Consider the following 19,993-nt stretch of genomic DNA (forward strand, 5'->3'; position numbering starts at 1 on the left):
TGATAGTCTTGATAAATTAGAATTAAGACATAGTCACTTGCACAAAACGTAGGGGATGTGGGTGGGATGGTGTTGTCTTGACAAAAGAAGTGAAAGATCTGGGACAGCTGCTGAGAGAAAGTAGGCAAAGATTGATTTGTTTCATCTTTAACACTTCTTTTTGCCTGGAATTTTTCATAAGGGATGTAGCTCTGGCTGAAATCCTTCCTGTGTTCATTATATTCATGAGACTCCTATCCAATAATAATTATCTGATATTCAATAAGCTTTTTGCTCTGGCAGATGGGCTTTCAATTATATACATAAAATTTCCCCCTCCATTAAAGAACCAATTCTTTAGGAAAAAAAGTTATTTTTATTATGAACTTAAACAAGAAACATGAACTCATACATGCAAAGAACATAATTTGAAATGGAATGTTATAGTTTGATCTCTCCTTGTTAAGGAGTGTACTAAATATGGTAATAACAAAACTGTCCTGCTTGTCTGTGTCTCCTCATCATGAACCAATGTTGCGTAAGGTGATTGTTCAGAAGGAAGATCTTCCCTCAGTCACGACATTCATAAAGTTTCTTTCCAATATGAATTTTCTGATGTTGAGTAAGCTGTGATCTCTGGCTGAAGGCCTTTCCACATTCACTGCATTCATAAGGTTTTTCACCAGTGTGAATTCTCTGATGTAGAGTGAGTCCTATCCTCTGACTGAAAGCCTTTCCACATTCACTGCAATCATAAGGTTTCTCACCAGTGTGAATTCTCTGATGTAGAGTGAGTCCTATCCTCCGTCGGAAGGCCTTTCCACATTCATTACATTTATAAGGTTTCTCTCCAGTATGAATTATCTGATGTTGAGTAAGTCCTGACCTATGACAGAAGGCCTTTCCGCACTCACTGCATTTATAAGGTTTCTCCCCAGTATGAATTCTCTTATGCAGATTAAGTTGTGACCTTTGGCTAAAAGCCTTCCCACAGTCATTACAATCATAAGGTTTCTCACCACTATGAATTCTCAGATGTAGATTAAGCTGTGACCTTTGGCTAAAGGCCTTCCCACAGTCATTGCACACATAAGGTTTTTCTCCAGTATGAATTCTCTGATGTAGATTAAGTTGTGATCTCTGGCTAAAGGCTTTCCCACAGTCATTGCATTCATAAGGTTTCTCTCCAGTATGAATTCTCTGATGTAGATTTAGTTGTGACCTCTGGCTAAAGGCTTTCCCACAGTCATTGCATTCATAAGGCTTTTCACCAGTATGAATTCTCCGATGTCTAGTAAGGCTTATTCTGTATCGGAAAGTCTTCTCACACTCATTACATGCATAACGATTCTCTGTGGTATGAATTTTATTATGTTGATAATTATGTTGAGTAAGTTGTGCTCTCAGGCGGAATGCCATCCCACATTCATTACATTCATAAGGTTTCTCTCCAGTATGAATTCTCCGGTGCCTAATACGGTGTGTACTTAAGCGAAATGCCATCCCACATTCACTACATTCATAGGGTTTGTCTCCTGTATGAATTCTATTATGTCGATTAAGTTCTGTTTTGTGACTGAAGGCCTTCCCACATTCACTGCATTCATAAGGCTTCTCTCCTGTATGAATTCTCTGATGTTGATTAAGCTGTGTTCTCAGGCGGAAAGCCTTCCCACATTCATTACATTCAAAAGGTTTCTGTCCTGTATGAATTCTCTCATGTTGAGTAAGCTGTGACCTCTGGCTGAAGGCCTTCTCACATTCATTACACTCATAAGGCTTCTCACCAGTATGGATCGTCAGATGTTGAGTTAGCTGTGTTCTCAAGCGGAAGGCCTTACCACATATATTACAGTCAAATGGTTTCTCCCCAGAATGAACTGTTTGATGTTGAGTAAGCTGTGAGGTAAGGTAGAAGGCTTTCTCACATTCATTACATTTAAAATGTTTCTCTCTAGTATATTTTTTATGATTTTTAATAAGTGCTAAATTATACCTAAAGGATTTATCACATTCATTATAACTGGAATATATTTCCTTTAAGCACATTTGATTATATTTTCTATGATCTATATACAGTTTGTGTTTTTTCTTGGTAGAATATTTATGGGAACTCTTTCCCACTATTGTCTGTTTTGAAAAGACAGTTGGTCCCAGACTGAAGTTTCTGCTATATTTACCATATTCACAGACTTTCACTTTATTTGTAGATTTATTTACCATGACTTTTGACGGTTGAAAATATTTTTCTTCGTTGCTTTGCTGTCTCTTTAACCTGGCATAATATTCCCAGACTCCTCCCAACTTGGAGATGAAAGGATCATCACTTTTGAGTATTTCTTGGGATAATTTTTCCATAGAAATGACCAACTTTGGAGGTGATTCCTTGACTTCAAGTAGAGTCTCCCAATCTGAAAAATATAAGAAATGTAAACATCTTCCATTCACCTGTCACTTAGTCATGTGCTTTATTCTCCAGCAAAAATATATTTTTTAAACCGATTTCCTCCCAAAGCAGCCCTCCAAACAGCTTTTTCCCAAAGAATAATTTGCTCCCCAAGCTGGTGAGTTTGCTTCTAGACTTCAATTATCTCATCCATTCCATAAATTTACTTTTTAAACAGTGTAGAAATCTGTACAATTACTGTTTTATGATGTAATATTGAGAGCTCTTACAATGTTAGACCTTATCTTTTTGAAAAATTATTTCCTTTGTTATACCTGACCTTTTGTTCCTGTTTTAAAACTACTTCTTGGAACTGTGCTTGAAAATAGCATAAAACTACCGATTAAGGCAATATCATTTTGATTGTGTTGGTATGGCCCATCCATGGATACCGAATACCTCTCAAAATTATCTGTCATCTTATATTTCCATGAAAATAATACAGTATTGGTAGATGTGATAGGCCAAGTTCCCCTAACCCTCTTCTCACCTCCTTTACCATAGAAGTTAGCCTAGTTCTCTTCCTAAAAGCTAAGGAAGTTGTCCCCAAGACTTGAACGGCATAGGGGACGAGAGTTCAAGCCCCTTGGCTATATTGATGTGGATGAACAGAACCGACCACACAGAACAGACCTGGCAGATGTCCCAAGTCAGACTCAGTATGGCACAAGAGGTTATCTTGGTGACAGCTACCATATACAGCATCTCCTACGTGCAGGCCTGTTCTAAGCGCTTTACAAAGATTTTCTTATCTGATCCTCACAACAATCTTGGAAGGTAGGTGATTATTACTCTCGTCATACAGATAAGGAAACCAAGGCAGGAAGGGAGTAAGTGACTTCCTAGGGTCACCCAGATAGTAAATGTCTGAAGCCAGATTTGAATTCAGGTCTCACTGACTCCAGGCACAGCACTCTACCACTACACCAGCTGGCTGTCTCCATATCTGGATGGTGGCTCTTCTATATAAAAAGAAATGTACAGTAGATAGAAGCGAGGTAGGCAACGCTGGATGAATCTGAATATCCAGAGAGGGTATATACTTGTACGCTGCTATTGTGATAAGTCATCTCCATTAGTTTTTAGACTCATTTTCTAACTGTTACTCAGTTATCTTATCACCTACAAAATACTCCTACCTCCTCTTCATCAATACTCAGTCTCTTAATTTGTTTTTCATCTTTCTGCCATAGATAACTTTTCTAGTACTAGTAACACAGCAATAGAAAAGAGGGTCACCAGTAAAGCCAGAGCCAGGGCAAATAAGCCAGTATCTCAACAAGACTAGAAACTGGCCAGTGTATGGACTGCGCCTGGAAACAGTAAGAGAGGAAGGCTTCCCCAGAGAGTTCCAAGGGGATGAGAAACCTACAGCTGGTACCTTAGAAGATACCAGGAATGTCAGCATAGCAGCACTCATACCAAGATGGCATAGAGGCTCCTGGCCCTCTGTCCTGAGATACCATAGAGGACCCTGAACCTCAAAGATCTAGGGAGGCTTAATTCAGAACTTGGAGGTCAGTGTAAGAAAGCCCAGGCTAGATCCAGCAGGGGAGAGACAACACATAACCAATGACCCCACTCAGAAGCCCAGTAAAGGAACTAAAACTGGAAAGATGAGTAAACCAAAGAAATCACTGGTGTAAAAAAGTACTCTATATCCAGATATGCCCAGTGATCCAGTCTAGGACCCAATAACAATATAACCGTAGAGATTTAAAAGAAACAAACGGATTTTTCACAAGGATTACGTGAATACCTAGGAGAAATGTATCAAGAGATTAAAAAATGTAATAGCTCCGGTGGTAAGAATTAGAAGGAAAATAAGTAGCTCAGAAAATGGTAAGACTTACCCACAAAATGGGACTCTCTCTGAAAACTAAAACAGACCAAAGAGAAATCAGTGTCTCAATAAGACCACAGGAAATATTCAAAGAAAATAAAAATATTGAAAACATACAAGAAAATGTGAGATATTTAATGTAAAAAAACTGACCTGAAAAACAGGTCAAGGAGAGAAAATTTAAGAATGAGTGGACTCCCTAAAAACCATATTTTTGGACACTATTTCAAGAAAGCAAAAATGAAAATCATTGATCACCTCCTCAAAGAAACCCCAAAGAGAAAAGTCCCAAGAATGTCCACCAACATCCAGCATTCCCATGTCATATTGCCATCATCCAGAAAGAAGCTGGTCAAGCCCCAGCAACCACAGCCTGGACCATACAAGAGCCGGCAGCTTCTACTCGAACTGAAGAGATTCTATGATACAATATTCCAAAGGGGAAGACTGAGGCTTCCTTAACTTAGTTAAGACTAACTTAGCCTATGAGGGTGAGTGGCAGACAAGGGACCCTAAGAGAACAGGCAAGGGGGCAAACTTTCAAGAATCTCCAAGTGTCCCCCGGAGAGGGTCCCATGTGACATGGTGCTAACATTCAAAGTGGTAGGGAAACAAGTATCCCGTCAGAGCCTTAATATCTTCAAAGCAAAGATCCTACAGCTGTTGTGTCAGGCTTTATTCTGCAGTCTGGTGAAGTTCACGGTTCCCTTCTTAGAAGAACTGGTTTCTTATAACTGAAGTAAATGCCAAATCTTAGTTAGGCGGCAGTGAACAGAAAGCTATTTTTCGCCATTCCAGTTCAGAGATCCCCTGAAATCTATCCCACAGGGGTCTGTAGATCCCAAGTTAAGAACCCTTGTTTTAAAGGGTACAGAGAGAATTAAGAAAAAGACAGCACAGAAATAGACTGATTCTGATCTGAGGGTTTAAAGATGAGAATAAGAAGGTAAAAGTAACATACTAATGTAGAAAGAATGAAGAAGGGGTGGAAATTGCTAATTCTCATTCTTGAGGTGTGCGAGGAGAGAATACAAACATAAGAGGATATTGGAGAGAGTATTATTTATTCAGACTTGCCCTGTCTATACCAGTCAAAGGACAGACAGGCTGAACATGCAGAGAGCTTGGTATAGAAACACATTAAACTCCAAAACACTAATTATTAGAGAAATTAAAGTAAATCTGAGGTTCTACCTCACACGTATCTGATTGACAAAAATGACAAAAAAAAATAACAAACAATGGAGGGGTTGTGGAAGGACTGTCACATTAATGCAATGTTGGCGGAGAGGTGAACCAGTCTGGCCATTTGGGAAATGCTCACAAAGTAATTAACTCCCTAACCCAGAAATGCCATTACCAGGCTCAGATAACTGAAAAGATCAAACAAAGAGGAAGATGCCCTATATGTACAAAATTATTTATGGTGGCTCTTTTTCTTGAAGCAAAGAAATGGAAACTAAAGGGGCACCCATGCTCTTCTGGAATGGCTAAACAGATGTGACCCATAAATGTACATGAATATTGTTCTTTCATGAGAAACAACAGAATAGACCATGTCATTGAAACCGAAAAATACCTGTAATGAAATAGTACAAAATGAAGCCAGGAGAACCAGGAGAACAATTTATACAGAGAAAACAATGTTGTAAAGAAAACCCCTGCAAGATTGAAGGACTTTGGTCAAAGCATTGACCACTCAGGTCTCTAGGGAGGACTGATAAGCAGGCCTGGGACCCACCCTGACACAGGACACACATTCATGAGGCTGTGAGAGGCGTACACTATACGGGATGGTTTTGCTTCACCATACTTGCAGTAAAAAAATCTCTGTCTTAAGCCTTTCTACTAGAATTTAACATTTAAAATCTATTTTCCAAAAAATAAACCATATAAAAGGTCATATGAAATAAGTAGTTGTCTTAAAAAAAATTCAGTAAGCCCATGAACGTTTGGTCAAAGGATAACAGTCAGAAGAAGTAGGTTCTGCTGATGCCTATCCTAGTCACCTGGTGCGGCTCACTGTCTCTCTGGCCTCTGAGCTATCTCGCAGCTCGGAATCTGCCCAACAGCCTTGCACCCATTAACAGATTTTGTATATGTGTGTAACAACTACAACCATGTAAGTGGAAACAAAGCCAGCAATTCTAACAACCACACGAAGAGAAAGTGCACCAGTCCCACTTTCTCTCCACAGAGGTGGATCCTATGCTATGGCACAGTACACAGACTGCAAGCACCAGTGCTGCTGTGGCAGTGGTGAGTCTGGGGCTTCTGCTCGTGCTCTCTCTCTCTCTCTCTCTCTCATTCTTTCTAACAAAGATAAGGTAGGGGAGAAGTGAGGGATACATTTGGGAATGAAGGTGATGAAAAAACAAATGGTAAATAAAATGTCTAATTAAGGGGAAAATCCCCAAGACAGGTCCAAATGACAGAATTAGATGGAGCTGTCAGCAGGGACTGACCCAGCAATGCCCTCCTTAGCCATCTTTCCTCAATAAACATATTAACCCAGCTTCATTTATAGAAATAACCCATGTGTTCAACAGTAGAGATGTAGTAGCCTGCATCACTATGGCTGGAAGTACAATTTGAGCAAAGCTAACTTTGAAAAATTCTAACAATCTTAAAAAGAACACAGACGAAAAGTAAATCAGAAGGGGATATGGAAGAAAACAGGATTCTGTTATTTTGTTTAAGTTACTAGATACCTCAAAAGAGAAGAAACAGGCATGAGTAGTCAAGGCAGGCAAAGAGGATGGAAGCGAATGAGGTCATCCCAAAGAGAAGAAGACTAAAATCAATCCCCCACCAAGGCGCCTCTTTCTTTGAAATTAGACAAGGCTGTGACAGAGGCTACAGCGCCAGATCCACATTTCCTTCCCAGTCCTGGGAATTCTGAGGGGAGTGCCCTGTCCTATGACCTTGTGAGGATGCTCCCCTGCGGATGGCTGGGCTGGGACTCACCTGAAGAGTTGCTTCTCCAGCCTCGTCCCCCTGGCTTCCATGGTACTGCCCTTCGCTCCAGCTGATAAATCACAGATGGTTTGGATCCCACAAGCCCTGCTCATCAGCAACAGGAAAGTGTTAGGAACAGAAGCTACCTCAAAACCCAATCCCTGTCCTTGCTACTTCTGGGGAAACTGGGCAGGCTAGGAGGGTCCAGAAGAGGCTCTTCTAGAATGTCTTACTAGCAAGTAAGGTGGTACACACCTCAGAGTAGATACGGACTAAAAAAAGTCTCACTAGTTCAATTTCTGAAGAGGAGGGCAGTCTTCTGTTCTTTAAATATCCGGATCTGGGGCTTTAGGGGAGAGTCTAAGACCTAAGGGAAGGCAATGGGGACAGCTTCCCAAGCGTATAAAGCAAAGCTTTTAACTTGCAAACAGGGACTTTCTACTTACAAACGAACACTCTCAGTTGGCCACAAAAGAATTAGCCATCTCAGACTTATTCAGGCCAAATGATGGTTGCTCAGCACTGAAGATGCCCCCATAAATATTTACTTAGGGAAGAAGCAAGGACCATCCCTGGGAAGATCCCAAGTTCCAGCAGAGCTTCCTCACCCAGGAACACCAGGTTGCTGAAGTTCTCCAGCATCACCTCCCGGTACAGCTCCTTCTGAGAAGGTTCCAGGTGCCCCCACTCCTCTGGGGTGAAGACCACAGCCACGTCCTGGAAGGTCACTGATTCCTGAAACACCAGACACGAATGCTTATCCAGGGACTCTACCTCGTACAGACTTATAGATCTAGGGAAAGAAAGAAAACTCCAAGACAAGGGTTCTTAACAATTCTTGCCAAGGGCCCCATTCTGGTATCTAGTGTTTTTAAATGCATAAAATACATACATAGGATTAGGAAGGAAACCAAACCAAAGGCTGCTGAAAATGAAGATGCCCTGTAATAGAAGAATAAAAGGCTTGCCCTGCAGTCTGAGCAGTCACATGATGCTGGACTCAAAGGCCCACCTTGCATGCACCTTAGCTCTGAGCACTGGATGCTCCACCTTCACGGAAAGTTCCAGCATCAAGGCAATCAGGACACTGCCTTTAAAAACGCAACTTTGTACTGTCTGAGTCAGGAGAGTCACATGACTGCCCCCAGGCACGACCAAAGGGAGCAGGGGGGAAGTTAACCCAGGGCTAGGATGATGTGAAGCTAAAGTGGCCAGACGGAGGAGGCCTTTAAAAGGTTCAGGATTCAGCAGATTCTGAGTAAGGAGGACTCAGGGGCAGCTGGGTGGTACGGTGGATAGAGCGCTGGGGCTGAGGGAAGGAAGACTCATCTTCCTAAGTTCAACTCTCGCCTCAGGCACTTACTAGCTGTGTGATCCTGGGCAAGTCATTTAACCCTGTCTGCCTTGGTTTCCATCTGTAAAATGAGCTGGAGAAGGAAATGGCAAACCACTCTGCTACCTCTGCCAAGAAAACCCCACATGGGGTCACGAAGAGTCAGACAGGACTGAACACCACCAGCTATGACTCAGTTTATACTAGATTCTGAAACACGCAGTGAAGTAATTGCTTTGTTTAAATATGTTCTGCGTTATAAAAAGTGCTTAACTTTTTTCTTTTTTACATTTAAGTTTTTTTACTTTTTCAATTACATGTAAAAAAATTTTTAACATTCATTCTTTTAAAATTTGGAGTTCCAAATTCTCTCCATCCTCCCCTGTCCTCCTCCCCCCTTAAGAATGCAATTTGATAGTCATGCAAAACATTTCTATATTAGCCATGTTGCAAAAGAAAACACAGACTGAAAAAAGAGGAATAAAGAAAGTTTTTAAAAAGCATGCTTCAACTGGCATTCATATGCCTTCAGTTCTTTCTGGTGGACAGCATTTTTCATCTTAAGTCCTTTGGAACTGTCTTGAATCACCATACTGATCAGAACGGCCAAGCCATTCACAGCTGGTCACTGTACAGCATTGCTGTTACTACTGTACACAGTGTTCTCCTGGTTCTGCTCACTTCACTTTGCCCGAGTTCGTATAAATCTTATCAAGTTTTTTTCTGAAACCATCCTGCTTGTCATTTCTTATGGCACAATAGTATTCCCTCACAATCATATCCCATAACTTATTCATTTATTCCCCAACAGAAGGGCATCCCCTCAATTTCCAATTCTTTGTCACTGCAAAAAGAACTGTTGTATTTTTATACATTTATGTCCTTTACCTTTTTCTTTGACTTCTTTGGAGTACAGACCTAGTAAAATGCTATTGAGAGATCAAAAGTTATGAACAGTTTTATAGCCCTTTGGGCAGTTACAAATTTTTCTCCAGAATGGATGGCTCAGTTCACAACTCCAACTTTTCCCCCACTATTACTGTCCCAATTTTTCTATACCTCCAACAGTTGTCACTTTCCCTATATGTCATATTAGCTGATCTGATAGGTGTGAGGTAGTACCTCAGAGTTGTTTTAATTTGCATTTTCTCTAAAGAATGGTGAGTTTGAGCATTTTTTCATATGACTGTAGGTAGTGTGGAAAATATTATACTATTTTATATCATTTTTGTAATTTCAATAAGACTCAGGGCCTGAACTACTTAACCAGAAGAAAAGCCTGATCCTAACAGTCTCTTTGTTCTCTGAGTAAGCTCAGAGATATCTCTATCTTATATCAACAAAATCCAGATGGAGTATTCCTTGCTCTATCCATGGCCATTAAGGGTGAAAACCTTGACCCCAGACACTATCTTGAATTATGTGACTTTTCCTTATCTTAATATTTTATGGGCATATACTATGTTGTGGAATGTTAATGGCAAATTAAACACAGAGATACTGGGGTTGTAATTCCAATTGACACTTTGTCAACTATCTAATTTGTTATATTTACAATCTATTCCATTAAGGAAAATCCTCTTGTATCATGGTTAAACATACATGGGGGTCATAAAAATGAGGTCATACAGGCTTGCTAGCTCTGCTAAAATAACATATATAAGTTTTCTCATTGCTTTGTTCAGGCAGCCAGAGTTCATACTCTGACTCCTTGTACGTACAAGTAAGCTAGCTCCGCTATGCTTTAAGGGAAAATAATAAACAACATGGATTTTTCTATCACCTAGCTCTGTTGTTTTCTTCAACCAATTTTCAGGTTTAACAGTAGCTTTGATTTCTTCTTCTGAAAACTGCCTGTTCATATACTTGGACCATTTATCAATTGGGGAATGACTCATATCCTTACAAATTTGACTCAGTTCTCTATATATTTGAGAAATAAGGCCTTTATCAGAGAAACTTGCTGTAAAAATTTTTTTCCCAATTCCCAGCTTTCTTTCTAATCTTGGCTATGTTGCTTTTGTTTTTGTAATTTTTCTTATTTGATGTAACTAAACTTTTTTTTTATTTGATGTAACCAAAATTATCTATTTACATTTCATAATGCTATCTCTTGTTTGGTCATAAATTCTTCCTTTATCCATAAATATGACAGATAAAATATTCCATGCTCCCATAATTTGCTTGTGGTATCACCCTTTATTTCTAAATCATGTACCCACTTTGACTTTATCTTGGTATATAGTGTGAAATACTGGTCTATACCTAGTTTCTGCCAAACTACTTTCTAGTTTTCCCGACAATTTTTGTCAAATAGTGACTTTTTGCATTCATTGTGCCTTCATTAATGCAGATTGAGGCACACTTCAAGCTCGCCTTTTTTTCCCCCTTTTTTTCTTCTCTTTTGTGTTTGTTTTTGGGTTGTTGCTTTTTTTTTTTTGTTCTGTTTCTTCTTTCTCATGATTCATTCCATTGGTCATAATTCTTCTCCACAACTTGACTAGTGTATAAATTAATTCAATGCAAGTTATACATGGTAGTTATATGAGATTCCATGCTGTCTTGGGGAGGGAGGGGAGGGAGGGAAGAAAATCTGGAACTCAAAATTATGTAGAACCGTGTGTTGTAAACTAAAAATAAAAAAAAATAAAAATAACAAAAAAACAAATAGTGACTTTTTTATCATTTGGGTTTGTCACACACTAGATTACTATGGTCTTTTACTGCATATTCCCGCTCCATTGATCCGCCAGTCCCTGTCTTGGCCAGGACCAGACTGTTTGGAGAATTACTGCTTTGTAATACATTGGAGATCTGATGCTGCTGAGCCATCTTCCTTCACATTTTTCTATTGATTCCCTTAATATTCTTGCCTATTTTTTCTTCCAGATGACTGTTTTAATTATTTTTTTCTAGCCCTGTAAAATAATTTTTTTTTGTAATTCTATTGGTATGGCACTGAATTAATTCTCCCCAACTCTGTGAGGCAAACAGCACAAGTAAGTACTCTTCCCATTTTAAAATCAGGGAAAAAAATCTAATAAAGAGAAGCCAATGGATCACATAATTTGCTATAGCTAAAGTTGACACTGTATGCTATGTTGGTCTACATCACTATGACCAAAACACTCACATCCTGAGAGAGAGTGGATGGACTTAGAAGGCAGAATGAGCCATATCTTTTTTTGACTAATTATGCATATTTGTTATAAGGGTTTTATTTTTCTTCCTTTTTTTTTTTCAAGGAAGAGAGGGAGGAAGAAGGCTGGGGAATATATTTTTGTTAACGGGAAAATTTTTTTTTTTTAAAAAAAGAAATCAAACACACATGTACTTTGCCCCCAGAAGAACTAAGTCACACCTTTCTATCTTGTTATTTATTGAAAATCATCCACGTTTTCCACATCTTATTATTAACGTACGATCAAGTATTAATTTACATTTAAAGAAACAGCAGTAACACTGCATTAATAACAAATAGGATTTTGATTAGATGAAACACTCCCACCTGCTTCTGCTATTTCTTTGGCACTGCACAGTCTCAGACTAATTCAGCATCTTTCCTGGAGTGGCCTCCATGTTACTTCCACCTCAACTCACACAAGTTTACCTTTGGCTAGGCCTAGAAATCGTAAAGAGAGTTTCCTCCAAAGTCACCTTTTACTAGGAACTATTAAGGCCATTTGTTTCTGGTCTAATGGCTAACATTATTCTAGTGTTTTGTCTTCACTTGTCTTCACTGCCTCACGGAGTTGTCTTCACTTCACTTCACCTTACAAACATGTAAGGTATAATTATCTAGTTTTTACAGAACAGAAATCTGATGCTCGGAGAGTGTGACCTCGGCCTGAATGCTGGTGACTCCTTCCACAAGACCAATACACGTCTAATTCATTACATTTAGCTTGCAGAGGAAGCTGTTTCTGATTCTCCTCCCAGCCTGACAACCCTTGGTATGGTTTCTAGTCTTCTCGTGACTTCCTGACCACCTGTTGGACAACTTCACCTAGGTATGAACCAGACTCGGAGGTAGCCACCTTCCCCATTGTCTGCTCATACCTATCTTAATGACTCCACTAACCCCCAAAGAAGAGAACATGGGACTCAAAGCCTCAACAAGCTCCTCCACCCTCTTCCCTCTCTGACCACCCCCAGCACTTAATGCCTTCTAGACCCAACAGGGAGCTTCAACAATAGAAGGTGGTACAACATCAACCCTTGCCTGCCCCCATTAGTCTCCCCTCCAGTTTTGCATTAAAAAGAGACACTGGGGACAGTTACAACCTTCTCTTTGGTTGGGCATTGGCATCCTGGTTCTAATACTTTCTCTTTCCCTAAGTTCTACCTTGATGCCTTCCTCATCAAGTAGGGGGCTCAGTGCCAGTGAAAACTGCAGTCAGTCACTAGCAAAACCCTCACACAAGAGCAGTGCAGAGAAAACATCCTCTACAGGCCATGGCATTGAACAGGAGATGCCAGACATGTCCATCTCCACTTTCCATGCCATCCCCAGGCAGCTGGTAAGGTGGAACACCAGCTTCTCATCACATGCCCAGGAGGCACTGGGGGAAAGTTCCAATTTCCCAGAGATAGATCAATCAATACTAACCCAAGAAGGAAAAGGGTTCTTCGCTCCGGGAGTTTCTTGGCTCCAGCCTTTAGGAGGACTTGCCTCATCTGCTAACCTTCTGGACAGAGTCCCAGCTGACTCTCTCTAGCCCTTCCTTAAGTCCATCCAGGCCTCAAGACACCCTCCGCTCAAAAAATAAAAATAAAAATAAAAAGATCTTTAGAAACAGGGGAAGTGGAAATGGTTCAGACAGCTCCTTCCTAGAAAAGTTCTGGGGGCCAACTTGTAGAATGATCGAGGGGGGCTTTGCTTTTTAATGATGCATGTGGGAAAGATAAAACTTTATAATTATGGTAAGAAGAGCTCACCTGGAAAACAAAGGGGATCCTTTGGCTGGCTTGGTCATAATCTTGGGAGTTCTCCTTTGCCATCAGGCCTGAAATGGCCTCTTCCTGCAGTTCCTGGTTCTGCTTCCTAGACCAAGACTTGCATATCACCATCAAGTCCTGAGTCTTCTCTTCTCCAGGTTAAAACAAGCCCAGCTCCTTCAATCTACAAGCATTTATTAATGACTTACTGGGTCGGGCTGTGCAGCTAGGGGGTGCCATAGTGCATAGCATGCCAGGTCTGGAGTCAGGAAGATTCGCCTGAGTTCAAATCCAGCCTGTGTGGCCCCGGGCAAGTCACTTACCCTTTTGTCTGTCTTAGTTTCCTTAATAATAAAATGAGGAACATAACAGCACCTACTTCCCAAGGTTGTTGTGAGGACAAAATGAGATATGCACAAAGTGCCTGACAAAAGAGCTAAGAAATGCTTGCTTAAAAGAGGGCCTTGATCAAGCATGCTCGGGCATTAAGAAGGGTCAAGATTTTGTTATTCTGGATTCCTCGCTGGACTGGGAGCTCCAGGGCAAGGATGGCCTATGTTTGTAAGAGCTTCTGTGGAAAGCAGGTGAAAATCAAGGAGGGAGGAGGAAAAAGAGACCCAGCTGAGGTTAGATCATCCAAGTACTGTAGACGAATATCTCATTACAACAACTCCGTGAGGTAGGTGCTGTTATCCCAATTTTTACAAATGAGGAAACCGAGGCAAACCGAGGCTAAATGACTTGTCATACAGGGTCATACAGCTAGGAAGGGTGTGAGGCTGGATTTGAACTCAGGTCCTAGGCCTGGTGCTCTGGGCACTGAGGCACCAGCTGCCTCATGAACTAGATGTCAATATAATGTTGAACCGGTAAAGTGGGTCAAGATGGGGAAGGAAGTTAGGAGAAATGATGGCCAGGGACAATATAGACGTCAGCAGAGTGACTGGAGGGTGGGGTGAGGAGACAATGAGATGAAGAAACAAGAGTTTTCTATGGAGGCCGGAGAAGTCAAACACTGGGGCTGGGTGTGGTCCACCACGCTCCCAAGTGTAGCCCAAAGCAGATGACAAGGTAATTGGGAAACAGTAAACAAAATAAATCAAAATGCAGCGAAACATAAAGAACATCACATTCTAAAACTAAATCAATATGCACCCGAGTGGTCCCCAGGGCTTTGAGTATGATGCCGCTGGCCGCTTTCTTCACATACAATTCCATCTCCAGTCTCTATGCACAAGCTGTCCACCATGCTGGAATGCACTTCAACCTCAGCTAGGGGGCACCACAGTGCGCGGAGAGCCAGGCTGGTGTCAAGAAGACTCATCTTCCTGAGTTCCAATCTGGCCTCGCACATTCACTAGCTGTGTGGCCCTGGGCAAGTCACTTAACCTCCGACTGCCTAGCAAGATGGATCCCCTGGAGAAGGAAATGGCAAACCACTCCAGCAATGTTGACAAGAAAACCCCAAACAGGGTTACGAAGGATAGCACAACAAAAGAGAAGGAATCATTAGAGTGCCTCAGAGGGACTAGCGAAGGCAGTCAGAAGCGGGATTTGGGAAGGAAAAATTGGGCGAAATGTGGGAGAAAATGTAAAAGCATCTGAAGGAGAACAATCTTGGTATTCCAGATCTGCTTTCTGGCTGGAAAAGAAACAAGAGGAAGATATAAAGAGGACACAGGAGGAGGACTGAGGACTTGGAGTCAGCACCTCACAGCTAGACTGTGGCAATGACTGCTGGGGGTCTGCCTGCCTCTGATCCACGCTCCATCCACACACCAAAGCACATGTCGGATCACGTCACACACCCCTCCCTGCCACATAAACTCCATGGGCTCCCAGATCAAATACGAAAGCCTGTGGCCCTTTCCATCTTTCTAAGTCTTCCTTTGCCTTACTCCTTCCAGTACTGTTTGTCCTTCATTTCAGAGAGTTCCAAGGGCGTCATGGGGTGATGGTGTGCCTCCGGCATGAACTGGATTCAAGTGAGGCAGGGTGGCACAAAGTCGTCAGCCTCACTTTCTCTTTCAGTCATTGAAGTACAGTGACAGGACAAAAGTCAGGATGACTGGCGATAGCCCAGGATGGCCCAGTGGATGACCTGGGCATCTTCAATGTCTGACCAAGCTCCAAGCACTTCACAGCACCTGCTTCAGCTGCTTTCATGGCCACTAGAACTGTTCGCATCCGCCCACATCAAGAGGTCTTCATATGCTTGGGGTAAACATCCCCTAACTCACCAAAGGGTTGGAAGCCTGTTAATTACCTTCAACCTGGTTTAACCTGTCTGCCAAGACAGTTTGGCAGGTTCCAGGGCTGTATCCCAAAGAGATCATAAAAATGGGAAAAGAACCCACATGTACAAAAATACTCATAGCAGCTCTTTTTGTGGTGACCAAGAGCTGGAAATTGAGGGGATACCCATCCATTGGGAAATGGGCAAATAAGTTGTGATACATGAACGTAATGGAATCTTCTTGTGCTATAAGAAATGATGAACATGCAGACTTCAGAAAAACCTGCAAAGACTCATATGAACTGATGCTAAGTGAAATGAGCAGAACCAGCAGAACATTGTACACAGTAACAGCCACAGTGTGCAAAGACTGATTTTGATAGACAGCCCTTCTCAGCAATTCAAGGACCTAAAACAACTCCAAAGGCCTCATGATGGAAAATGCCATCCACATCCAGAGAAAGAACTATGGAGCTCGAATGTAGAGTGAAGCAGACTCTTTTCTTTTTTGTTTTGTTGTGCTTTTCTTTCTCATGGCTTCTCCCATTCCTTATAATTCTTCTATGCAACATGACTAATGTGAAAATGTGTTTAACAAGAATGTATATGTAGAGCCCATATCAGATTAACGCTGTCTTGGGAAGGAGGGAGAGGAAGCAGGGGGAGAAAATTTAAAACTTACGGAGGTGAATATTGAAAACTAAAAATAAACTAATTAATTAAAAAAAAGGGGGAAAAAAAGACACTTTAGTGAGGTGTGGCCTCTTCAAGGCTGCTTATCCACCTTCACCCAGCTCTCACTTGTGGTTCCACAAAGCCGTAGCTTATGCAGCGGCCACATGTTGCATCAAGAGTGGCCCTCCCACCAGAGGTTTGAGTCCCCTGCAGAGACACTGGCCAGCTGGCCTGCTGGCACTTAAGACCCTCCATCTCCAGACTTTAGCTTTTTTCCAGGACTGTCCCACATGCCTGGAAAGTTCTCTCTCCTCACCTCTGCCTCTTGGCTCCTTTCCTGACTCCCCTTAACGATTGTGCCAGTCTCTGCTGTCTCCAACTCATCCTGTCCACGGCTGTTTGCATGTTGTCTCTGTTAGACCATGAGCTCCTTGAGGGCAGGAACTCTGCTTTCTGCCTTTCTTTGTAACCTCAATACTCAGCACTGTGTCTGGTGCACAGAAGGCACTTAACAAATGCTTGTTGACTGATCCACAAAATGGCAAGCCCTCTTCTTTCTAAAATATCTCATATTTAATTACTTTGCATATACTTATGTTAATAAGAACACTTTATATTTATGCTGCACATATTTATATATGTACATGGGAGCAGAGATTGTTTCATTCTTTGTACTTGTGTCCCCAGTGCCTGACACATAGTAGGTGCTTAAGAAATGCTTGTTGAAAGAGAAGCAAGCAGGAAATGAAATGACATTTTGCTTAATGAAGCAGTTCTGATCTAAAACATATGCGCTTAATATTAAAGCAACCAAAGTCTTGGAAGAAAATCTAAGTTAAATTTTATATATAGTAGATGGATCCTTAAGGGGCTCTAGAGACCTTTAAGGATCATCAGTCAGACCTTCACAAATTCAATAGAAGGGTAAACAACATTAAATAAAAAACTAGATTTAATAAATCTAGGGAGGCTTCTAAATGGAAACTTTAGCCAATACATGTACTTCTCAGGGTCTCATGGGACTTACACACACACACACACACACACACACACACACACACACGATCAAGTGTTAGGGCACAAAGAACTTAATACCAACAAAAAAAGGAGGAAGGTTAAAACAAATCACTCCATAACACAATAAAACTGTCATCAACAAAGGAAAAATGAAAAGATGCAAAACTGAAGACCAAAGAATCTGTGGACCTAACAATGAGTGTACCAAGACCAAACCATAGAAACAATAATGATGTTAATAAGAACACAACAGACAACAGAGACCCTCACCTGGTGGTGGCTGGTGGTCAGAAGTACAGGGGTCATTCTCTTTTCAGGGTTGCTTCCTCTTGAAGAATAGAGTTGTCTAAGGCAGAGCTGTGGAAGAAAAGGAATCAGGAGAGGGATTACTGTTTTGTATAATTGACTTAATGCCAACACAGTCAATCAAGAGGCAAGGAAGCTGTCCTTAACTCCATCCAGTTATATAGCTTCGCTAAGTATCCTTCCCCTGTGCCTAATCCAAGCAAACCTACTTTGGGGAGCCATCAGGCATCTAAAAGCATCTACTTTTGTTCCAGTTCCCGCCCTGAAGCACTAGACCAAGCTGAGTTTGGAGATCCTGGGCTGGGGAATGCTTAGACATACATTGGCGCTCCCTTTCTTTACCATGGACTTGGAAGGTTGGGGCTGCTTGGTATTTTATGGGGGGCAGGACCATGCACTTGGGAGGCTGGGGGCTGCTTGGCATTTTACGGGGGGCAGGACCATGGACTTGGGAGGCTGGGGGCTGCTTGGCATTTTACAGGGGGCAGGACCATGCACCTGGGAGGCTGGGGGCTGCCTGACACGGCCAGGATCCTCTGGGGATGCCTGCGGCTGTCGACTCAGGACCTTGCTACGGCATCCTTCTCCTAGCCTGTCTACGCACGTCTTCCCCTTCCCGCCCCCACCCCCAGGGCCTCTGCAAACTCTGGGCGTCTCCCCTCCCCCCCGATCCCTCTCAGCTCTTCCCAGACAGTAAAGGCTTCTGTCCTGCGATCGGGCTCTGCTTCCCGGAGGGTCCCTTCTCGGCCGGACTTTCCTCTCACAGGGTCTACGCCACCTCACTAAAGCGCCTTCTCCAGGAAGCCCTTCCGGATTCCCCCAGTCACCTGCAACAATGTTGCCTCTACAGTAGACGAGCCGTCTCGGGTACGCGTCTCCCCACTTCGGTGCTAGATTACAGTGGGAGGGCATCTCACAGGGAACACGGAAGAGTCCCACTCTTCCCCTCCCCAGCCCCACCCCACTTTACAGTGGAGGAAAACGAGGCCACGGAGACTTAGCAACCCAGCTGAGACTTGAACCCAGGTCCTCCGCCTCCAAATACATCCCAGGCTAAGCCCCCCCCGACCCCGCCCCCACCTCCTGTTTGGGGGTGGAGGGCAGAGGGGAAGGACTCGAGCCCAGCTTCCGTTGGAGGCCCCCTCCCCCCGCGAGCCCAGGATCCGTTGATGGGCGGTCCCCCCACCCCCACCCCCGCCTGTGCACGGACAGCCCTGCCCTCGAGGAGCTTCTTCTCTGGCCCCAAGGCCCAAACCTCCAGCCCTCGAGCACAAGCTTGGGGTCCTGCCCAGGGGTCGTCCCACCCCCGGGGCACGGAGGGAAGCAAGGCCATCCAGGTCAGGGTCCAGGATCAGACTGGGGACTTCCAGGTCATCGAGTCTGCTCCGCCCCCATTTTACAAAAAAAGTAAACAGGCCAGAGCCGGCGTGGGGGCGGGACGGAGTGACGCATCGCCAGGGCCCGTGAGGGGCGGCCCGGGGATCGGGAGAGGACACTGGGCCGCTCTCTCCCCTCCTACCTCTCGGGCCGCTCCTCCCCGACTCCCGGCCACGCCCTGGTTCTGGGGCTAGAAGAGAGGGAGGGGAAGCAGGAACCCGGGGGCACAGGAGCAAAGCGGAGGTGACGTCACGGTCCCCGCCCCTGGCCTCCTGCTTCTTAGTACTTGGGGGGAGGGCCTTTCAAGAGCAAAGCCTTCTGGGAAACGTAGTCCGGATGGCCACGGGGCGCCGTGCGCATGCTCGGATCCCGCCTTGGATCCTAGTGGGAGTCCACGCCTCCTTGGTCTCCAGGCGCTTCCCTGCTGCACGGCCTGACCTGACCTGATCTCCCTGGGACCTGAACATCCGCCGACCGGGGGAACCCGACCCAGGCCCGGTGACTGAGCCCCTCCCGTCCACACTCTAGCGCTCTGGCCTCAGTGTCCCCCTTTCTCAAAGGGGCCCTGTCCACTCTGAGCAACTTCGACAGGAGATCGAGGAACAAGCGAAGCCCTCCCTGGGTTTGGGGACCAGGAGGAGGAAGAAGACACGCCCTCTGGGAGCCACGACCGTAGACAATCAAGGCAAGTCACTGGGAAAAAGTGAAGTCGGGAGAGGCCCCGGGCCGGGATCCCTCTGGGCTTCGAGACCGAGCATCCAGGGCTCATGCGCACGTGCCCAGGGCTGGGGTCTGTTGGCTTGAACAGGCATATGTAATCCTAGGATTTTGTTTTTCTTACTCTATTGGGGTGGGGTGGGGCAGGGCGGACAGAGAAAAAAATAA

The 19,993-nt window shown here is 43.5% G+C and overlaps 1 protein-coding gene across 2 annotated transcripts; it reads right to left on the bottom strand.

Moving 5' to 3' along the window:
* Window positions 1–338: 338 nt before the first annotated feature.
* On the bottom strand, window positions 339–19,356 carry LOC118834910 (zinc finger protein 345-like). Of its 2 annotated transcripts, none has more exons than XM_036742349.1 (6): window positions 19,251–19,356; window positions 18,424–18,558; window positions 17,696–17,782; window positions 7,835–7,961; window positions 7,236–7,331; window positions 339–2,390 (listed from the first exon to the last, which is right to left on the bottom strand). In XM_036742349.1, exons 3-6 carry the CDS (start codon window positions 17,729–17,731, stop codon window positions 550–552), a joined length of 2,100 nt encoding a protein of 699 aa, XP_036598244.1. In that variant the 5' UTR covers window positions 17,732–17,782; window positions 18,424–18,558; window positions 19,251–19,356; the 3' UTR covers window positions 339–549. The 2 variants fall into 2 exon arrangements, with proteins under 2 accessions (XP_036598244.1, XP_036598243.1); XM_036742348.1 differs by lacking the exons at window positions 18,424–18,558; window positions 19,251–19,356 and adding exons at window positions 18,559–18,621; window positions 18,987–19,082.
* Between the last annotated feature and the right edge of the window lie 637 nt (window positions 19,357–19,993).

This window comes from Trichosurus vulpecula, chromosome 1 (genome assembly GCF_011100635.1).
Source record: "Trichosurus vulpecula isolate mTriVul1 chromosome 1, mTriVul1.pri, whole genome shotgun sequence".
Taxonomy (NCBI): Eukaryota; Metazoa; Chordata; class Mammalia; order Diprotodontia; family Phalangeridae; genus Trichosurus; species Trichosurus vulpecula.